The 19463-nt window shown below is 41.8% G+C and overlaps 1 protein-coding gene across 9 annotated transcripts in view; it reads right to left on the reverse strand.

Annotated features, from left to right (window-relative positions):
* SP4 (Sp4 transcription factor) overlaps positions 1–19463 on the reverse strand; it is a 302392-nt gene that overhangs the window by 26254 nt on the left and 256675 nt on the right. For all 9 annotated transcript variants that reach the window (XM_053261505.1, XM_053261506.1, XM_053261504.1 and 6 more), the window contains 2 exons: positions 18822–18916; positions 16936–18475 (listed from right to left, as the gene is read on the reverse strand). In XM_053261505.1, the coding sequence (XP_053117480.1) occupies positions 16936–18475; positions 18822–18916 (1635 nt within the window). The remainder of the gene's footprint in view (positions 1–16935; positions 18476–18821; positions 18917–19463) is intronic.

Below are 19463 nucleotides of genomic sequence, written 5' to 3' on the forward strand. Positions count from 1 at the left end.
TGGAGTCCAAGTTACTGAATCAGCTTTCCAGAAAGGCTGCTTGTGTACTGCATGCACACATGAATTTTGGGGCTATTTTAAACTTCATGATCATGCTTTCCAATCAGAACACAAGAAAGATTCCCAATAAACCACAATATGCTCAATAAAATCATTTGTACGAATTTGACTAGGTGGTTTTCTACATGTGTCGCCTCAGATTTCCTTCATACACGAGCTCTTTGGGCTTGATCAGCTTGGCATTCAGTGGCCAGAGAGGAACAAAGACTGGCACTGGCTCCAGTCTATATATGCCAGTTATGAATGCACCCCTTGATTAGCCATCTCCCTTTCTTTCAATTTGCGAAGTTTAAGCACTAAAATGAAAGCTACATTTTAGTTTCTGTTCTGGAATTCAGATCTGTTCATCTTGGGATTAACATTGTTCTAATGTAAGATTTTTCATCTTTTATTTTATCTATAGAAACTTGGCTGGAGGCCCTGAGCCTTCCAAACTGAACTGTTCATCTTTCCTCCTAAATATTTATCTCCTATGGGTCATTCTCTATATTACATTACCAGTCACCCTATCAGCCATTTATGAAAACCTTTTAATTCCTCCCTCTATTTTGTGTTCCATAGTCAGTTTTACATAATCATGCGGCGTCTCGCTGTATATTGTAAAAATCCTCTTTCTTTTCCAGTTCCTCAGCTAACACTTCTGCCAATGTTCTAGTCATCTCTTATCTTGAGTACTGCAATCCACTTCTCTCTCTTATTCCTTGTCATACCTTATCCTCTCATTTCTAGTCAGAACCTGCACTCAAATTACAGGGGAGTCTCTTTGGTAGCCTGTTGGCCACTGTTCTTAAAATTGGGGGTCAGATAAAATCAGGGAGTAGGGATAATTTTTCTTCTCCCATAAATCAAGCACTGTCCAGAATTCTGTTTCCAAAATTATTATTCAGTCCATGTGATGTTCCTCTACAAATCCCTACACTAAGTAACCCACCCCATATGCATCCAGCACAACCTCCTTGTTCTTTTGCAAGTCTTACCCCAACCAGTATTTCATTACATAGTCCTATGAACCTTTGAACTATTAACTCTGCCACTCTTGGCTACCTTACAGTATGTACTGTCTTAAATTCACCCATTATCCCTTCTCCCTGGAACTTGTTTTTAATCGCATAGACCCACACATAATGTTGATTACTAAAAATTTGTTCATATATTATTTGGGGTAGGAAATGATGTGGCTAAATATGAATATTAAACCAAGACATTTAAAATAATCTCCCTAAACTTGGTGACTGGGGTGAAATTCAACATTAATGCAGGTTTTGAAGATATGTAACTACTAAGGTTGATTGTAGTCAATACAAAAGGCGCCCTACTGCAACTAAGCATATGTGTACATGGAATAATTGTATTCCCTTCTTCTGTTATCCCCCTTGTGTGTTTCAAGATTGAGCCCTCAGGGCAGGGACTGTACTTCTATCTGTTGTAAATTACCATATACCCGGATGGCACTATATAAATAACATGAAGCTTCATGACCTTTAGCAGAGCAATGCTCCATCAGCAGAAGAGTGTTAGGCTTATACAAGGGATCCCTGCTTGAACCCTTCCAGAATCTCTGGGAGAAGATTCTGCTAATGCAGCACACCACTAAAAGGCCTGCTACTCAACAAACTGCTACTCAACCAACAGTTCTGGTAAGAACTAATGTGCCTACTTCATTTCACTATAATCTTAATTGATAAATGCCATCTTCACAAGTTAGCACACTTCCGCCTCAAATGTTTATGCACCCACCATCTTGAGTCAGATGGATGACATCATAAACTACACCATTGAGGTATCCCTGCATGTCACTACAGCTGTAGCAAATTTGGTCCAGATCAGTTACGGGGGTTCACAAGTTAGCCCATTTGCGGCTCAAACGTTCAGATGTCTGCTGTCTTCAATTCGGATTAATGACATAATCACAAACTACACTGTTGAGCTATCCCTATTTATTCCTGCAACAGTACCAAATTTGGTCCTAATAGGTTCCCACTTTCACCTCAAATGTTCACGTCTGCCATCTTGAACTGGGGTGGATGACATAATCACAAACTACGCTGTTGAAGTGTCCCTGTGTCTCTACAGCTGTTCCAAATCCTACAGCTGTTCCAAATTCCAGCTTGTGCCTCAAATGTTCACATGTCCGCCATCTCTACCACCTAGGGATGCACATGTCAGTCAAGAGAAATATGGTTGAGAAATCAATCTTGAATTGGGGTGGATGATATCATCACGAACAACACCATTGAGGTGTCCCTATAACTTTACCAAATTTGGTTCAAATTGGTCCTGTTATTGCAAAGTTGATAGTGGGACACAGAAAGCTGGGCAGTCTCATAAGCTTTCTTTCCTTAAGGAAAGTAGGCTAAAAATAATGCACAACTTGAGATCCACCAACCTATCAGCCATGTGTTACAGCCTGTCATGTGTTTTTCAAACTTAGGCTAGCAACAGAAGCAGGAGGTTATCAGCACCACTAGTAGGTTGCCATGCAAGGCTGGTACATTCATTCAGCTTAGTCAGCCACAAGTTTTATACAAGCAGGTGTCATGGAGTAACATGTTGCCAAAAAAAGAAAAAGAAAAGATGTAAAATAGAAGGCACTGTTTCAACACCTTGTGTCTCTTACTGCAAAAAGAAAGGTGCGTCCTTTATCCTTACTCAGGGAAAAATGCTACTGCTATTTGAAGAAATAATTTGTTCTGTTTATTTAACGTTCTAGTTAGTATTACTGACTGAGAAGTAGGTTTCCTTGTAGACAAGATAGGGGAAGTAAGGCTCAAATAATTTATGAAACAGTCCTTGGTTTAAAAATGGCTCATCTAGAAATTACTTTACTCTCAGGTGAGTATTTATGATCCTTTAAGACAGAGGCATATATAAAGAAATATGTCCTGGACACAAAGCTTACTATGGGATTAAAGGAAGCATATATAGCTTGTTGGGCAAGATCAATTTAGGAAGCAGGAGCAAATTTTACAACTGCAAACTAGGCTTGAATCAGGATACTTCAATTTGATTGTGCAAACAGCTATCAGTTAAAACATTAGCAGGAAGGGACGAACCCTTCAAAAGGAGAAAATGTCCAATATCATTAGCCATAATTGTGGAAAACATGTATCTTGATCTGCTGATTTTAAATATTATTTACAACTAATTCCTATTTCAGTGGAACTTGCATACAAGCAACTGTGTTTAAGGCATATTAAACTATTACTACTCAGTAAGCCCCTAAGGACTCAGTTAAGACTTATTTCAGCATAAACATGCTTAGCACTATACAATAAGTCACTAATATTACTTATGTTGCTGTGTCACTCCCTTCCTCAAAACATCCATGCAGCTGAATGGTAATTTCTATTGTGATTAAGTCATATAGGGCCAAGAGAGCCAACTATTTATTTATTTATTTATTTTATTTAAAACATTTATATATTGCCAGAAATGCAAGTCTCCAGGCGGTTCACAAAAAAAGCAAAAACAGATAAAAAGATTAAAACATCACAACAATTAAAATTTAAAACATTAACACTGTTAAAAACACAATTAAAACAATATCTAATTAAAAGCCTGGGTGAACAAATGTGTCTTGACTGCCTTTTTAAAAGTTGTAAGAGATGGGGAGGGCTCTTATTTCAGCAGGAAGTGTGTTCCAAAGCCTCAGGGCAGCAACGGAGAAGGCCCGGCCACCAGGCAAGCCGGTGGCAACTGCAGACGAACCTCTCCAGATGATCTCAATGGACAGTTTGGTTCATAGCGAAGAAAGCATTCTCTTAAATACCCAGGCCCCAAGCTATTTAAGACTTTATAGCTTACTAGTATTTTTAAGCCCGTTATGATAACGGGCGCTAGCTTTCTATCCCGTCTTTTCTGTCTCTCTCTCTCTTTCTGTCTCTTCCCCCCACCCTTGTCCCCTCTCTCTTTTTGTTTTTTGTTTTGTTGTTGTTCTCTGTTTTTGTTCTTCCTTATTTTGCTTTTACTTTTTTGGGGTGGTGGTGGTGGATGAATAACGGCCAAAATGGCCCATGAGAAGGTGGCCGCCCCCGCCTATCGCCCTCCCGCGCACCCAGCTGCCGGAGCCCACCTTACCCGCTCCAGCCCGAAGGAGAAGAGAGGAACTCGGAAACAGAGCTATTCTCTGTGTTAAGCTGCTGCCTATACTGTCGCAATGGACGCAATAGGCGTCCTTTGCGTCCATAGCGGCAGTTTGAGCAGTGACTTAGCACAGAGAGGAGCTCTGCTCGTGAGCTCCTCTCTTTTCCCTCGGGCTGGAGCGGGTAAGGTGGTCTTCAACAGCTGGGAGGGCGATAGGCGGGGGCGGCAACCTTCTCATGGGCCATTTTGGCCCTTAATCTTTTTGGGGGGGGGAGCGGGGAAGGTGATTTTGGGCAGCTGGGAGGGCGGGTGAGCAGGCGGCGGTGGCGGCTGTGAGCGGGCGGGAGCCTCGTTGGCGGCTTTGCCGCCACCTCGCCCAGCTTCATTTTGGGCAGCTGGGAGGGCGGGTGAGCAGGCGGCGGCGGCGGCGGCTGTGAGCGGGCGGGGGCCTCGTTGGCGGCTTCGCCGCCACCTCGCCCAGCTTCCCTGTCCCCCATCTCGGTCTTCCCCCGCCGCCATTGCCCTCGCCTTTTTCAGGGCGGCCGCTTCTGGTTGCCTCGGCCTCCTCTCGCCGTGCCGCAGCTCATGGCCGAGGCGGCGGCTCCGCCGCCACCTCGGCCACTTTCCCCCGCCGCCACACACCGGCTAATGGCCGCCCGTGGCTGTGGGACACTGGTGTCTGAGGTCCTGTGGCCCTTGGGCTCTTCTGGGCCTGTGCTTCACACAGGCCCAGAACAGCCCAGGGAGGCAGGGACGCAGATCCCCAACGTTCCAAAGCCATGGCCACTCACTTAGCCTTTTATTATATAGGATAAACAAAACCTTGTATTTTGCCCAGAAACTTATCGGCAACCAGTGTAGATCTTTTAAGGTAGGAGTTATATGGTCTCTCCGAAATGACCCAGAGAACAACCTGGCTGCCACATTCTGGACCAACTGCAGTTTCTGGATTATGTACAATGGCAGCCCCACATAGAGCACATTGCAGTAATCAAGTCTGGAAGTGACCAGCAAATGTACTACTGTTCTGAGGTCATTTATCTCAAGAAATGGATGCAGCTGGTGTATCAGCCGAAGCTGATAAAAGGCACCTCTGGCCATTGCCTCAACCTGGGACACAAGGGAGAGGTTACATAGGAACATAGGAAACTGCCATATACTGAGTCAGACCATTGGTCTATCGAGCTCAGTATTGTCTTCACAGACTGGCAGCGGCTTCTCCAAGGTTGCAGGCAGGAATCTCTCTCAGCTCTATCTTGGAGAAGCCAGGGAGGGAACTTGAAACCTTCTGCTCTTCCCAGAGCAGCTTCATTCCCTGAGGGGAATATCTTGCAGTGCTCACACATCAAGTCTCCCATTCAGATGCAACCAGGGCAGACCCTGCTTAGCTATGGGGACAAGTCATGCTGCTACCACAAGACCAGCTCTCCTCTCCTTTGTGAGGTTTGTGTCGAGAAGCACCCCCAGACTGCGTAACTGTTCCTTCTGGGGAAGTGTGACGCCATCCAGAACTGGCAAGCTTTAAAATTATCTAACAAACTAGGAAGCTTTAAAATTATTTGATTGAATTAAAGCCTGAATACATAGCATTCTGTACTCGAGAACCATGGCCAATTGCATGATGACATGTCAGAAGAATTTTCTATTGGACTGGATTTAGATATCCAGGTCTAAGTCACTAAGGGCGTCTACTCCTAGATTTTTAGTATATATTTTAGACGCCTAGATTTTTAGTATATGTTTTAGATTTGATTTTAACAGTTAATTTGTTTCTGAAGTATGTTGTTACTTGCACAGGATGTTACTATCCTAATGATAATGATAACTATCATCATCATCATCATCATCATCATCAAATCTCTTATTCTAGTCACTTGTCCAAAAGTTTCCAAATTAACTTCTACATCTTGTTTGGTTTTCTTTTCACAAGACATCCCAAAGCCACATATGCTCTTACAGCTAAGTTGTGCTTGCCCTGTCACCATAAGACTTGCTAGGACAGTCAGCCTGTGGAGCATTTTTCTAATCCATAATACATTAGAGGGCTTGCTCTATGCAGAATTCTGTTGAAATGTTTTTGGAGATATAGTTTTATAGAAACATTTCTGTTTTCCAAAAGTACTTCAGTTTCTTTGGTACAATCATTTTGCACATTTGGATACACAAAGCCCCATCCCAATTCATGCCACCATATTTCAGTATTTAAATTTGAAAAGGACATCAGGATTGTTTGCAGAAATGACACTGAGGGACAGACAAATCGAGATTCCCCTAAGGTAGATATAAAGCTCACAAGCCATGTGTATGTACCTAGACTTTGTTACTTTGAAAATGAATCACTATAGACCTGCATAGATCTTTAGTCTGTGTACAGATGAAGGGAAGGGTTTTCAGAATTGTGCCAGCTGGTCCTACCCTCAGTTGCAAAATATTTGAGTGCCAATCTGCAGAAAGGCCTACGTACATACACTTTAAGGTCCATAAGGTCTGTACATGTGACCAGTATCCTGAGGACAGACTATGTGATCCCTACCAAGCTTATACCACTTCAGACTGCAGGTAGAGGATTACGTGTTTCAATATTCTACAATAAGGGGTGGGAGGGGGAATCACTACACATGGAAAGCTAACATGTTAAGAGAGTTTTAGACTAGCCTCATCCTTGGACTAGCTTTCCACATGGGAGCATTTGTTTTTAAACTGAAGACAGCACATAACCACCATCCCACAGTAAGAAGTGTAACGTATATTAAGGCAGTACAAATGATGAACAACAAGTTGTTCTGGTATGAACTAATCAGCCTACTTTCCTTTCACTGTCTCTACATATGGACTAAATTTGGTGCAAATCGAGGTGCACAAGTTAGATCTCTTGCGCCTCAAATGTTCATGAGTCCACCATCTTGGATCGGGGTGGATGTCATCATTACAAACTGCACCACTGAGGTGTCCCTGTGTCACTCACTACAGCTGTTCCAAATTTGGTTCAAATTGGTTAGACAGTCCTCAAGTTAGTGCACTTGCACCTGAATAGTTTGTGCATCCACCATCTTGGACTGGTGTGGGCTACATAATCACAAACTACAGCATTGGGGCAGCCCAATGTGTCCATTCAGCTGTAGTAAATTTGGTTCAAATCGGTTAGACTGTCCACAAGTTAGTGAACTTGCGCCTCAAATGTTTACATTTCTGCCATCTTGAATTGGGGTGGATTACATCATCATAGTCTTCACTGTTGAGGTGTCCCTATGTGTCCCTACAGCTGCAGCAAATTTGATTCAAATCAGTTAAGCGGTTCAAAAGTTAGCTAACTTGCGCCTCAAAAGTTTATGGTTCTGCCATCTTGAATTGGGGTGGATGACATCACAAACTACACCACTGGGGTGTCCCCGTGTGTCACTCACTAAATTGTACCTAATTTGGTTCAAGTCAGTTAGACAGTCCACAGGTTAGCCCACTTGCGCCTCAAACATTCACGCGGCCATCTTGAATTGGAGTGGATGACACCATACACACTATTAGGACATCCCTATGTGTCCCTACAGCTGTAGCAGATTTGGTTCAAATTGGTTAAGAAGTTCACAAGTTAGCCCACTTGCACCTCAAAAGTTTATACTTCTGCCATCTTGAATTGGTGTGGATGACATCAAACTACACCGTTGAGATGTTAGTCCAGGTGTTGCGAAGTTGATGGGCGGGGGGGGGGGCACACGGACACGCAAAAAGAATGCCAGGTGATCTCATAAGCCTACTGGAAAGTAAATTAAAAAGTTAGGAAAGTATCATACTCTAGTTTGGGAATTGTGTGCGCTCCCATTTTCTGATTGTGTGAGAGTTAAAACACAAAGTTGGAGGCTAAGTGACTGTCATCTGGGTAGGAGGGCTTTGCCCTACCCAGAAGTTGTACCCAGCTGCTGAATGAGGTAGGAAGCTCTCCTATCCAGCTGGCATGTAACAGACTATCACTGCCCAAGCCTCCGACCTTGCTTTTTACTCTCACACAATCAGAAACCAGGAACACGCATAGCATCCAAACTAGGATAGGCACGTCTCCTACCCTTTTAATTATTGTATGAACTGCCTTACTATCTCTGCATGTCTAAGACAGGCTTCTCTAGATGTTTCAAAGCAGCATCCATGGGTATGCTGTGAAAAAGTAATATATTGGTTCTGTGGTATATTCAGGGTGATTCTTCAGGTATAAGACTTGGAACAAGCATCCTTCAGAGTCAACACACAAACAGAGCAAGAACAATGTGAGTCTGTATACAGTAGAAAAAAACATTTTGGGGGGCAAAGGTTATCCAATCCAACCTTCTTACCCTTAGACAGTAAGCATACCCCACTGTGGAATAGACTGTATGATGGGGTGGGGTGGGAGATGTATTTCCCACTGCAAAAAGAGGGCCAAAAGAACAGAGAAATCAATGTAGGTCTTAAGTTATCAATATTCTTTGGCTCTAAGAGTCAACCTAAATATTTAGGAGCCAAGCTGTTTTCTGCTTGGGGGGCACACACCACCCTGTTTGTCACCAGCCATGCCATCTGTTCCATGGGGTGGGGGATGGGCATGGTTCACCTTCAGCAATTCCATGGGGTGGGAGATGGGCATGGTTCACCTTCAGCAATAACTTGCTGCCCTGCCTTCCTCCACCTTGCTTCCTCCTCCTGGCTATGTCTGTTCATTGCCTGCCTGAGCCAGACAGAGGAGACCAGGAGGAGGAGTGAACAAGCAAGGCTGAGGGCATGTTGCTTCCTCCTCCTCTTGTTTGTGTGTCTGGCTCTGGCAGATGATGCACCAATGAAACCAAGGGGAAGAATGAATAACCTGTCCCTGGCTTGCTTGCTCACTCCTCCTCCTGATTGCATCCACCATCCTCCAGCTCAGGTGCCATGCTTTAATTTTCAGACCCCGCAGCAACCTGGCACTTGGGTTTTTTTGAGCCCTGAATCAATGTTTTGTGGTCAAATTAAGCATGTTTCTGCACTTTATATTACACAAAGTGTTGGTACACAAGAATTTAACTTGTTCAGTGTCAAAGGCTGAATGGCATTAGAAGGCTGGTCTGTGAAAAGCATGACATTAAAATTAGTATAAAAAACAAAGCCTGCACTAGCATATACATCTTTCTTCGGGTAACTAGGTTGCTTACCTACATTAGGTATTTAAACTGTTCAACCCATCTGTCATTTTAGTCTTCTGACACAGCACTGGAACTGTTAGACAATTTGTTGCCCTTTTGCTATGACTCTGGAGATCATTTGTCTTACATAAAAGCTGTTCTCATCTCCATGAGAAGATTCTAAGATTTGTAATCTAACACCACTCAGGTTGCCCCACAGCTGATTCAGCTTAAATATATACAAATTATTTGGAACTCTCTTCCAGAAGCTCAAACTCCAAACTGAAGGGATTTTTCATAAAGGAGAGATCTAAAGAAAATTTGATGAAGTATTGAGGAAGGAATAGACATACCAAAGATAACTTAAGATACATAGTATTTCCCAAAATACAAAAGTTTAGAATATTCTCCAATTTAGAAAGTTTCAAGATACAGATAGTCAGAAAGCAGGAACTACACCCTCAAAATGATCTGGTCAAGGCAGGAGTTTGAGCTACAAATTCAAAATGTGACTAGCAGTAATGTCACTTATTTTCCTGGGAGTCCCCTTAGGTGCCACCATTAAGCAGCATACAATGGCAGCAACTTTTAAAAAACAAAAACAGCAGCAATGGCAGAAATCATGCTTCTTCACAGCAACTGTATATCTGCTGTACAGTCTAACTGTGCATGCACTTATGACACGCTGGAGTAGCAGCAAGGCCAACGATAAGAACACCAAGGGAATGTCGAGTAATCTAATAATATCAAAATATTGCTTTTGAGCACATTATTAAATACACAGTCTGATTGGCACACAGTAATGTCAGCTTTGTGAGTGTTTCTCCTAGTGACTGTAGCCAGATACATTTGTAATATATGAAGTTTAGTTCTGCCTTAACTACCGGTATTTTTGCCAAGCAGGGCTAATAAATGCATAGGGAAGGCTAACAGCACAGGAGGAAGGGTTAACTGCTCATGTATTGTATCATTTGAGCCTTGAAGACTGCATTCAACAGCCTACATCACAATAAACTTAGTTTCTAAAGGTATCACAGACCTTTGTATCTTTTGCTACACTGTTATTTTGAAACAAAAAGAGGATGGGAGGGGAAGAAGTAAACAGCTGTTTCCCACCAAAGCCAGTGAATATGTTCATTGAGTTTGTGTTAGGATAATACTGTATTTACCTGAATCCAAGGCAAGATTTTTTCCAACTTCTTTGGTGTTAGAAATCAGTGGGTCTTAAATTCAGAGTCCTGTTCCTTTTAGGTAAAAACAGGTATAACCTGTATTTAACCTCTGAATTTAAGACAAACTTAAGACTGAAAAAACAGATTCATCTTCTATTCATGTAAATATGATATTACTAGTCTCAACTCCACTTCTCAACTTACATTAGCATTGTGGACTAAGACAGAAAACAAAGGACTGTTAAATTTACTTATCAGTCATAGGATAACAGATCCTCATATATTAGATTATAGATTGTTAAACAAGAGGAAACAGAGAGCAGGAATAAGTGGGCAGTTCTCACAATGGGGAGAAGTAAGACCCTCCAAATAGCTGTACAGGGACAAAGTGCTAATTTTGTTTCTAAATGAGCTGGAATTTGCAGATAAGAGCAAGTTATCTTGCAAGAAAAACCCCCAAATGCACTGAAAAGAACCCCAAGGCAAGCTCCCCAAGTTGGGTGAATGAGCAACAAAATGGCAATTAAGTGAAAAGTGACACATATGGGGGGGGGAGCCCCTAACTCCACATATAAGCTGATGGGGTCTGAACTGGAGGTAACTAACCGGGAAAAGTACGATAGCTCAATGAAAACATCAATCCAGTGTGCGGCATCTGTGAAAAAAGCAAATTCCATGGTAGGGCTTATTAAGGACAACTGAAAATAAAACTGACAGTACTGTAATGTTCTCATGGAAAGTGTATGGTGCAGCCACATTTTGAGTATTGTGTACAGTTCTGGTCACCCATTTCAAAATCAGTATCATTTTCTGCAAAAAATTCAGAGAAGGTCAATCACGACCACCAGGGGCCTAGAGCATGTCCCTAGCAGGAAAGCCTAAAGCATCTGGGGCTTTTTAGTTTAGAAAAGAAAAAGATAACTAAGGGCAGACAGCTTTATAAAATCATATATGATGTAAAGTCAGAAGATAGAGATACATTTGTCTTTTCCTCTCACAATACTAGAACTTGAGCATCCAGTGAATTGATTGGCAACAGATTCAGACAGATAAACTAAAGTAGCTCTTCATACAACATTAATTAATTTCTGGAATTTACAGTCATAACATGCAGTGATGATGACGACCACTAGCTTAAATGCTTTTTAAAAAGGAACAGACAAATTCATGGAAGATAGGACTATCAACACACATCAGTAATGATAGCTATATGGAATTACCAGATTCAGAGGCAGTATGCTACCACATACCATTTGCTGTGGAGAATTATTACCTTTAAACCCCAACTGGGGGCTTCCCAGAAGCATCCAGATTGCTAGTATGCAAAAACCAGCTGCTGGACTAAATGGAACTTGGTCTGATCCAGCAGGGCTCTTATATAAAAATTTCTCTGGTGCCAACTATACATTACATTTACATGCTTTGTAAGGGAGCCCCAATGCCTTTTTTAATTCTTCAAGCAAAGCTACTTCAAAAGGGAGTCATTTTAAGCAGATGCAAGACAAGGGTACTTAACCCTTTCCCCACCTACCATTTCTCTATTCAGATCCCTCACAGCAGATTTCCCCCAAATTCAAAATGCATGTTTACAAAGACAGGAAAAAGGTTCAACACCTCCTCTTTGCCACTGTTCTGCTCTAAATTCAGCCCTCCTGAAGCCACTTTTCTCTGCTAAATATCAGCATCAGGTAATTGTATGTAATAATAAACTCCTCAGTATGCTCAGGCTGAGGAAGCAATCTTCATTATAGTGTCAGTGGAACTCACACAAGAAATAAGGTCCATGACTTTGGGCTTTAATTTGAGATGGTTAAAGGTGTTTGTTTAGTGCTATGTATTAGGTTTTCTCTTTCCCTTTCCTTCCAGTTACTTGCCTTTCACATGACCATTTTCAGATGGAAGAAAAGCCACATAGTAACTCTTCCCCTCAATATTTAGGCAGCAAAATAGTGATGTAAGACAGTTGCCTGTATGGATAAGAGGCAGACTAACGCAACTACTGTAGGCAAATAAGTGTATATATTATTATTATTATTTTTATTACATTTATATCTCGCTCTTCCTCCAAGGAGCCCAGAGCGGTACTACATACTTGAGCTTGTCTTTCACAACAACCCTGTGAAGTGGGTTAGGCTGAGAGAGAAGTGGCTGGCCCAGAGTCACCCAGCTAGTTTCATGGCTGAATGAGGATTTGAACTCGGGTCTCCCCAGTCCTAGTCCAGCACTCTAACCACTACACCACGCTGGCTCCACATTCTACCACACAACAGTTGTTTAGTTTCACTGCAAAGGGCAGTTCTGGTCCTTTCTACTCCCTAGCCTTCTCTTTAATTTATATAAAAGAAACACACCAACACTTGTAGTTTAAATGTGTACAGATCAACAGTAGTACAGCTGTAATAATATTCAGTTTATGAATTGTTATATGAACCAGTAACAATGAACATTTCACAGCCAGAACTGTGAAATGCAAAATAGAGAATTCTGCTGAACATACCATAAAATTCAGTTAATTTTATTCAGAGGCGGGGCAAATATTTTGAGGTTCACCTCCAGCGATTCCACTAGTTTTCTTAAGCATAACATTTCAACCACAAGAATTTTTTAGAGATGGGATGAAGAGAGACTATAATTAGGTAAAGTGATCACAGATAACCAGTTCTGACTATCAAATTCTGAAACAGAATGTACTGACTGCTACCTATCTGAACAGAAGAGAACATGAAAGTTAACCACATCCTTCAGCTTCTCTTCAGTTTCAAATAATTCAAATTGAAGATTTGCAGTTCAGAAGCAGATAATTTTGGATCTCATCCAATCAATTAATTTGAGTAGCTTGAGTCACCACTCAACCAACCATGATTAGCCCTATTATAATATGTAACATGGCACTAAGGACAAATAGAGGCTCTGAGAATCCAGAGCAAACTATAAGCCTCAATTGAGCAATAAGTGGCAAAGTGCTATAATCTACCAACCAATTAATCTTAGGTTTGGTCTACACATGCAAGCGAATGAGATGGTAGAATCCCAAGTGAGCTACACCAGACTGCAAGCAAGATATTCCATTTTTAATGCCTGCTTAAAAAGACTCCATGGAAAGTGAAAGCCAGCACATCAGGAAGAAGAAATATACCCCGGCCTCCTATTGTTTTAGGTTTAGGTTTTCAAAGCCTTTAAGCGGGTCGAGCACAAACACACACACAAACACATAAGGGAGGCATTAAAAATGCTACCATCCACCTACAGACTGAAGTGGCAGAGTTCCTTTTACCACCTTATTCTACTGCATGTCTTGACCAGGCCTTAAACTACATGAATAGTGAGCTAGTGCACGTTTAGTAGGAATAAATCTCATAAATTGGATTTAATTTAGGAGGATCCTGGGTCACGAAGATGCTTACTACTCATCCCAAATAAATACAATTTACATTATCATCCTTGAACATTAAGAAATTGAGACCTTAGAAATTGAGACCTTGTCAGAATTTTTCATTAGTTGTCAGCTTGCTACATAACATAGCAATTTCTGTATGTCAGGGCAAAAATACTGTGGACAATATGGTAAGTGAGTTCTAGAACTGAAGACAGGTACCGCCAATGTGCCCAGACATTTTAAACACCTAAGCAAGTGTGGAGCCTCTTTCCACAGCAGAACAAAGTTTTTATGCCTACTCTATTCTAGGCCATGATCATTTCCTTACAAAGCATCATTATGGAAGATTTGAATGACAGTATTGAAGTGCTGTGGAAAGTGTGCTGCTAAGAACTATTAACAATTGTCATTATGTATACTGGAAAAGTTTTGTCAGACAGCCACAAATTTACTTTTTGAAGTTATATTCTAGAAAAACTAAAGCTGGAGCACAATGAGATCTGGACAATCTTTGCTCAACCATTATATTTAGTCTGATCTAGCTTAATTTCTGTTACATTGCAGGATAAAAAAACAACACCCTGAAATGTTGTATTCTCACTAGTTATTATATTCAATAATAGCTGCTAAAAAATAGCAGTTAATGGTTTGCCAAGTGTGAAGTATGATCTATAGATTACAAATGCTTTAATCCAATCCAATCCAGAAATCTGCCCAAAATGTCCATCACAAGATACTGTGCATTTGTGCTGAGTATTTTCCTCAGATATTATTAGTACAGGCAATTATTTAGTTTATCCCATGACTGAGGCACTAATCAGCAAGGTGTTGCATTATTTCAAAATTTTATGGCCAACCGAGAGCACTCCTGTATGTTTATACCAGGATACAATTTGCAGATTATGTCCACAAACCTGCTTACTAGAAGTTTGTTTGTTATACCTTACTGAAATTCAGACAATAGAGTCAAACAGCTATTGGTAGTCTTATGATAGCAAACATGAATTGTCCCCTTTGCTAAGCAGGGTCCACCCTGGTTGCATCTGAATGGGAGACATGTGTGAGTACTGTAAGATGTTCCCCAGGGGATGGGGTTGCTCTAGGAAGAGGACCTGCATGCAGAAGGTTTCAAGTTACCTCTCTGGCATCTCCAAATCCCGCCTGCAAACTTGGAGAAGCAGCTGCCAGTCTGTGTAAACAGTACTGAGCTAGATGGACCAATGGTCTGACTCAGTATATGGCAGCTGCCTATGCTTATGAAATAAGTACAGAGTTAAAGTTCTGGACATAACTGCTGTAAGAGTTTTGTATGGTTTCCATTACACATCAAGATAATAGACTTCGTGTACTTATTGTTCTGGTGCACAATTATGGCAAAGGCTCAGGAAATGGACAATGTGATTGAAAGTAAAGTGTTCTCTGTGCTACAAATACATAGAGATTGTTATTTATGTAGCACATTAAATGTTAAATTGCTTGTGTTGCAGGATATAGGATCAACACAACACTAGAGAAAAGATTTTTCAACTGTAACTATAACAAACTACACATGGCAGGGACAGACTTGTGTGACAGAGTGAGGGTCACCATTGCATTCTCCCCACTAGAAGACAAACATCTGTGGAGAAGGGGTTTAAGATGAAACATGAGAGGAAAGTAAACACTGCCTGTCCCTTCTACATTTTGAATCCCCCAAATTTTGCAGATATTCAGCATAATATGCATCTTGACAGGTTGTACCACTGAAGAATGTATTTAGTGTCTTGGGAATAAATATCAACTTCAGCCTGACCCCAGGGTGCAATTTCATCTACATGCAAGATAAGCGATTCCCCATCCCATGTTCAAGCTAATTCCACCTCTCAAATTCTGAAAACAAATGCCAGATCGGGCTTCTCAACCTTGCATCTCCAGACGATGTTGGACTACAGATCCCATCATCCCACAGTGGCTAAAGGCTGTGGGTGATGGGAGTTGCAGTCCAACAACAACTGGGAATTCAAGGTTGAGAACCCATGCTAGATTTAAGTAATCAGATGTACTACTTTACATCATGAAAGGGAAATTTTCTACAAGTGTCTCTATGACCTCCATGACAGGTATAGAAAAATGCCCATCCCCCATACTTTTAGGGTTCTTTATTTAGTAAATCAGAAATGGGACCCAACCATCAGTGTTTATGCAATGGGCTTTGTTTTAATTAATTTCTCATTAATCAGTAGAATTACTACAAGTCAGTACTACTACATCAGTTTGTAGTTACAAAATCCTACATATAAGCTATACCTATGCAATTCCAACTTAATTTGACAGGCTTTGTTGGCCAGTTTTCCATGTGAGTGTCTAAATCTCAAAATGTTTTATGTTCCTTTTCTTCTAGTTTAATAAAGGTCCAACTTTCACCCAATATAATCAAAATAAGCATAGTTTGCATAGAAAATTCCACATTCTTGAACAGAATCAGATGATATAGCATCCAGACTAACTTGACTCATTAATTTCAATGGTGCTTGGTCATGAATAACTAGTCTGAATACTGCCAGTACATATTTAATTTAGGCTTTATTGGATAACTTAGTTGCATGAGCTATTGGTGTTATAGCTTAGGACTGTAGCAAGCATTTTAAGGAGTAGTGACACAAAGTTGTAAGACAAGTTATAGACTCATTTCTTCATCCATTCATAAGTAGTAGCTAAAATAATGAGAAGTGTGAATTATCCACCAGCAATTCTGGTGGAAATTATAAAGGTATGCACAGGCCAAGTTTGAGCAACATGTCTTACTGTAGTGCAATGTGTAGTACTGTGAATTTCCCCTAAATTGCTGAAACTCAGAATTACACAGGATGTTACACTTACACTTATTAGCCCCCTCCCCTTCTGGTATAACCTTTAGCTTCCCCCAAGAGTCACTTTCAAAGGGCAGGGGCCCTCTAGTGCAGCACTTAATGCAGTGTGAATGTCTGCAGATGGATAAGAGGAATCAGTATGGGTGTAAGGACTCTTTGGTTCCTGGGCAATCTGTTTCGTCAAGGCAGATTTGCCCACATAAGTTAAAATATTTTTCATGATTATACTAACACAACACTACTCAAATGAATATTTTCAATAAAGAACTTACCTGCAACACTAGTAATGGTGACGGGAACTCCTTGCACTTGAACACCTGCAGCACTCAAGTTGGCTACGCTTACTGTCTGAAGATTAGGCACTGATGCAATCTGGGCAGCATTTAACGTTATTGGTGTACCAGCAACAGCTACTGGTGCTATTTGAGCTATAGTACCACCACTTGAAGATACTGGGGTAATAGTTAGTTGCTGAGGTAACCCAGCATTTTGAACTTGAAGATTGGAAAGGCTTTGAAGATTCTGGACCTGCACTGTCTGCCAGCTGATCTGTCCTGATGGGGTTAAAGTTGGTGCTCTTATGAGCACTTGAGTTGGACTCACCGCTTGCAGTTGAACATTTTGCAAAGGCTGTTGCTGAATGGTCTGAATAGTTTGTCCTGACTGAAGCTGAAAAGACTGTGGAGAAATAGCCTGAATGATCTGCTGCTGTGGTTGTTGGATCTGAATCTGCTGCAGAATAGGCTGACTTACTATTTGCACCTGCTGCAGCGAGTTTGACTGATCCTGCACATTTTGTAGTCCATTAGATTGAAGCTGACTAGAGCTCTGAGTGTCTGTCTCCGATGTGGTTGTTTGAGGTTCCTCATTAGTAGGCTCAGAACTGTTTGCTGTGCTTGCATACTGGCCCGTTTCTGCAGTACTTAAATTTTCACTACTTGTTAGCAATGTGGAGGCAGTAGTTGTGCAAGTGGAAGAAGACGAAGGAGAATCTGGCATAGTACTAACAGCCGCTGTTGTGACAGGTGTTGATAGTAGCTGATTTCCATTGGAAACTCCACTATCAGTGGGTTGGGTAACCTGTCCAGAACTACCACCAGTGGCAACATTTATTACAGGTAATGCTAGAGTCACTCCCCCAATGTTTATAGGCAATGATGTTACAACTTGTGCCTGAGGACCAGCAATAGGCAGCTGCAATGGAATGGAAACACCAGGCCTAATCTGGACTGGAACAGTTTGATTTGCCAAGTTCTGAGCAATAATATTCCCAGAAGCTGTCCTATTTGTAGTTGTAATAATAGCTTGATTATTCCCTGCAGGGATGAGCTGAATTTGACCCTGTAAATCTTGCAGAGCTGTGGCATTAGTAGGATTTATCTGAATTTGTTGACCTTCCGTTGTCTGTATCTGTGGAATCACTTGGTACTGAACACTACCACCTGGATTCTGTACTTGTATGACTTGAAATTGTCCTGGAGTTGCTCCAGAAGAATTGCTTGGTTTTGTTTTTGAAGGAGATGCATTTCCATTGTTGCTGCTGGAGGGACTTGCTGCACTTGAAGCAACAGAGGATGCTTGCTGGACATTATTCTCTTTTGAAGCAGGAGGAGCAGTAGCAGCAACAAGCTGCCAAGCATTCCCAGCAAGCTGAGTAGTTACTAACTCTAATTGCTGTGGTTGATTTTGAAGCTGCACCAAACCTTGACTTGGATCTATAATAATCTGTTGTCCAGTTGCTTGATTCTCACCAGGGGTCCCTATTTTGCTGCAAGTTGCTGCCAGCAGAGCCAGAGGTGAAGGTTGAGAATCCTAACACACAACACACAGCATGTTAGGATATGAAAGTGACTTCTGAATCAAATAATAGGAATATCAAAACTTACTAGGAAACAAGTCATGAGCATGCATATAGATATCATCTTCTAGCCTATTATCAGCTTCCCAAGAATCCAACTAAATGAAAACTCAAAGGGTTTCTTCCTCTTCTACAGGCCTTTGGAGGAAAGTTTTGAGGAGTAAAAGAAAATCCACCACCCCAAAAAATTTGTTCAGGCAGAAAGAAGGATTTGTGCCCACAGATTAGTCACATATTCCAAACTGAAAGCAAATGATCTAATTTTTATATTGGCAACTTCCATTTTTCTATGTGTTTTACCTGAGAGGCTCCAGCTTTACTTTTCTTATTGTTGTTGTTTTCTGCCTCAGGAGATTTCTCTCCTTCCGAAGGCATAGCTTCCTCCTTCTTTTGATCTGCGAAAAGCATTAAATATTGTTAGATTTCTTTCTGTGCAAACAACAGTATCGGGACACCGACAACGGTTCCCGGTGCTCCATTCTACTTCTGTTTGAATGTTAGAGACGATCACTACTATAAGGGGAAAGAGTCCTGAGAAACGTGGTTTGAAACCCGGCCCACCGGGGCTGGCGAGTGAACACCCAGAAAGGGGAGGTTTGATTGGCTTCTGTACTCAGAGACTGTAAGGCGGCCGCGGGGCGGGGGGGGGAGAAACCACCCACAGCCCTCCTCCTGCCCCTAAAGCATCTACGGCTACTGAGTGGCCCAGGATGCTTTAGGGGCAGGAGGAGGGAGGGGAAAATGGGAGGAAACAGAAACGAAGGAGGGATGGGTGTGCACAGGAGGGAGGTCTAGGAAAGAAAGGGGGAATGGAAGAGGGAGGAAAGGAGGAGGGACAGAGGGAGGGATGAACAGGGGAGGAAGGGAAGAAAGAGGGACCCAGAAGGAATGGAGGAGGCAGGGTGGGCTGGCGCGGGAGGGGGCGAAGAGAAGCAGGGAGGG

Source organism: Hemicordylus capensis, chromosome 6, assembly GCF_027244095.1.
Source record: "Hemicordylus capensis ecotype Gifberg chromosome 6, rHemCap1.1.pri, whole genome shotgun sequence".
NCBI lineage: Eukaryota > Metazoa > Chordata > Lepidosauria > Squamata > Cordylidae > Hemicordylus > Hemicordylus capensis.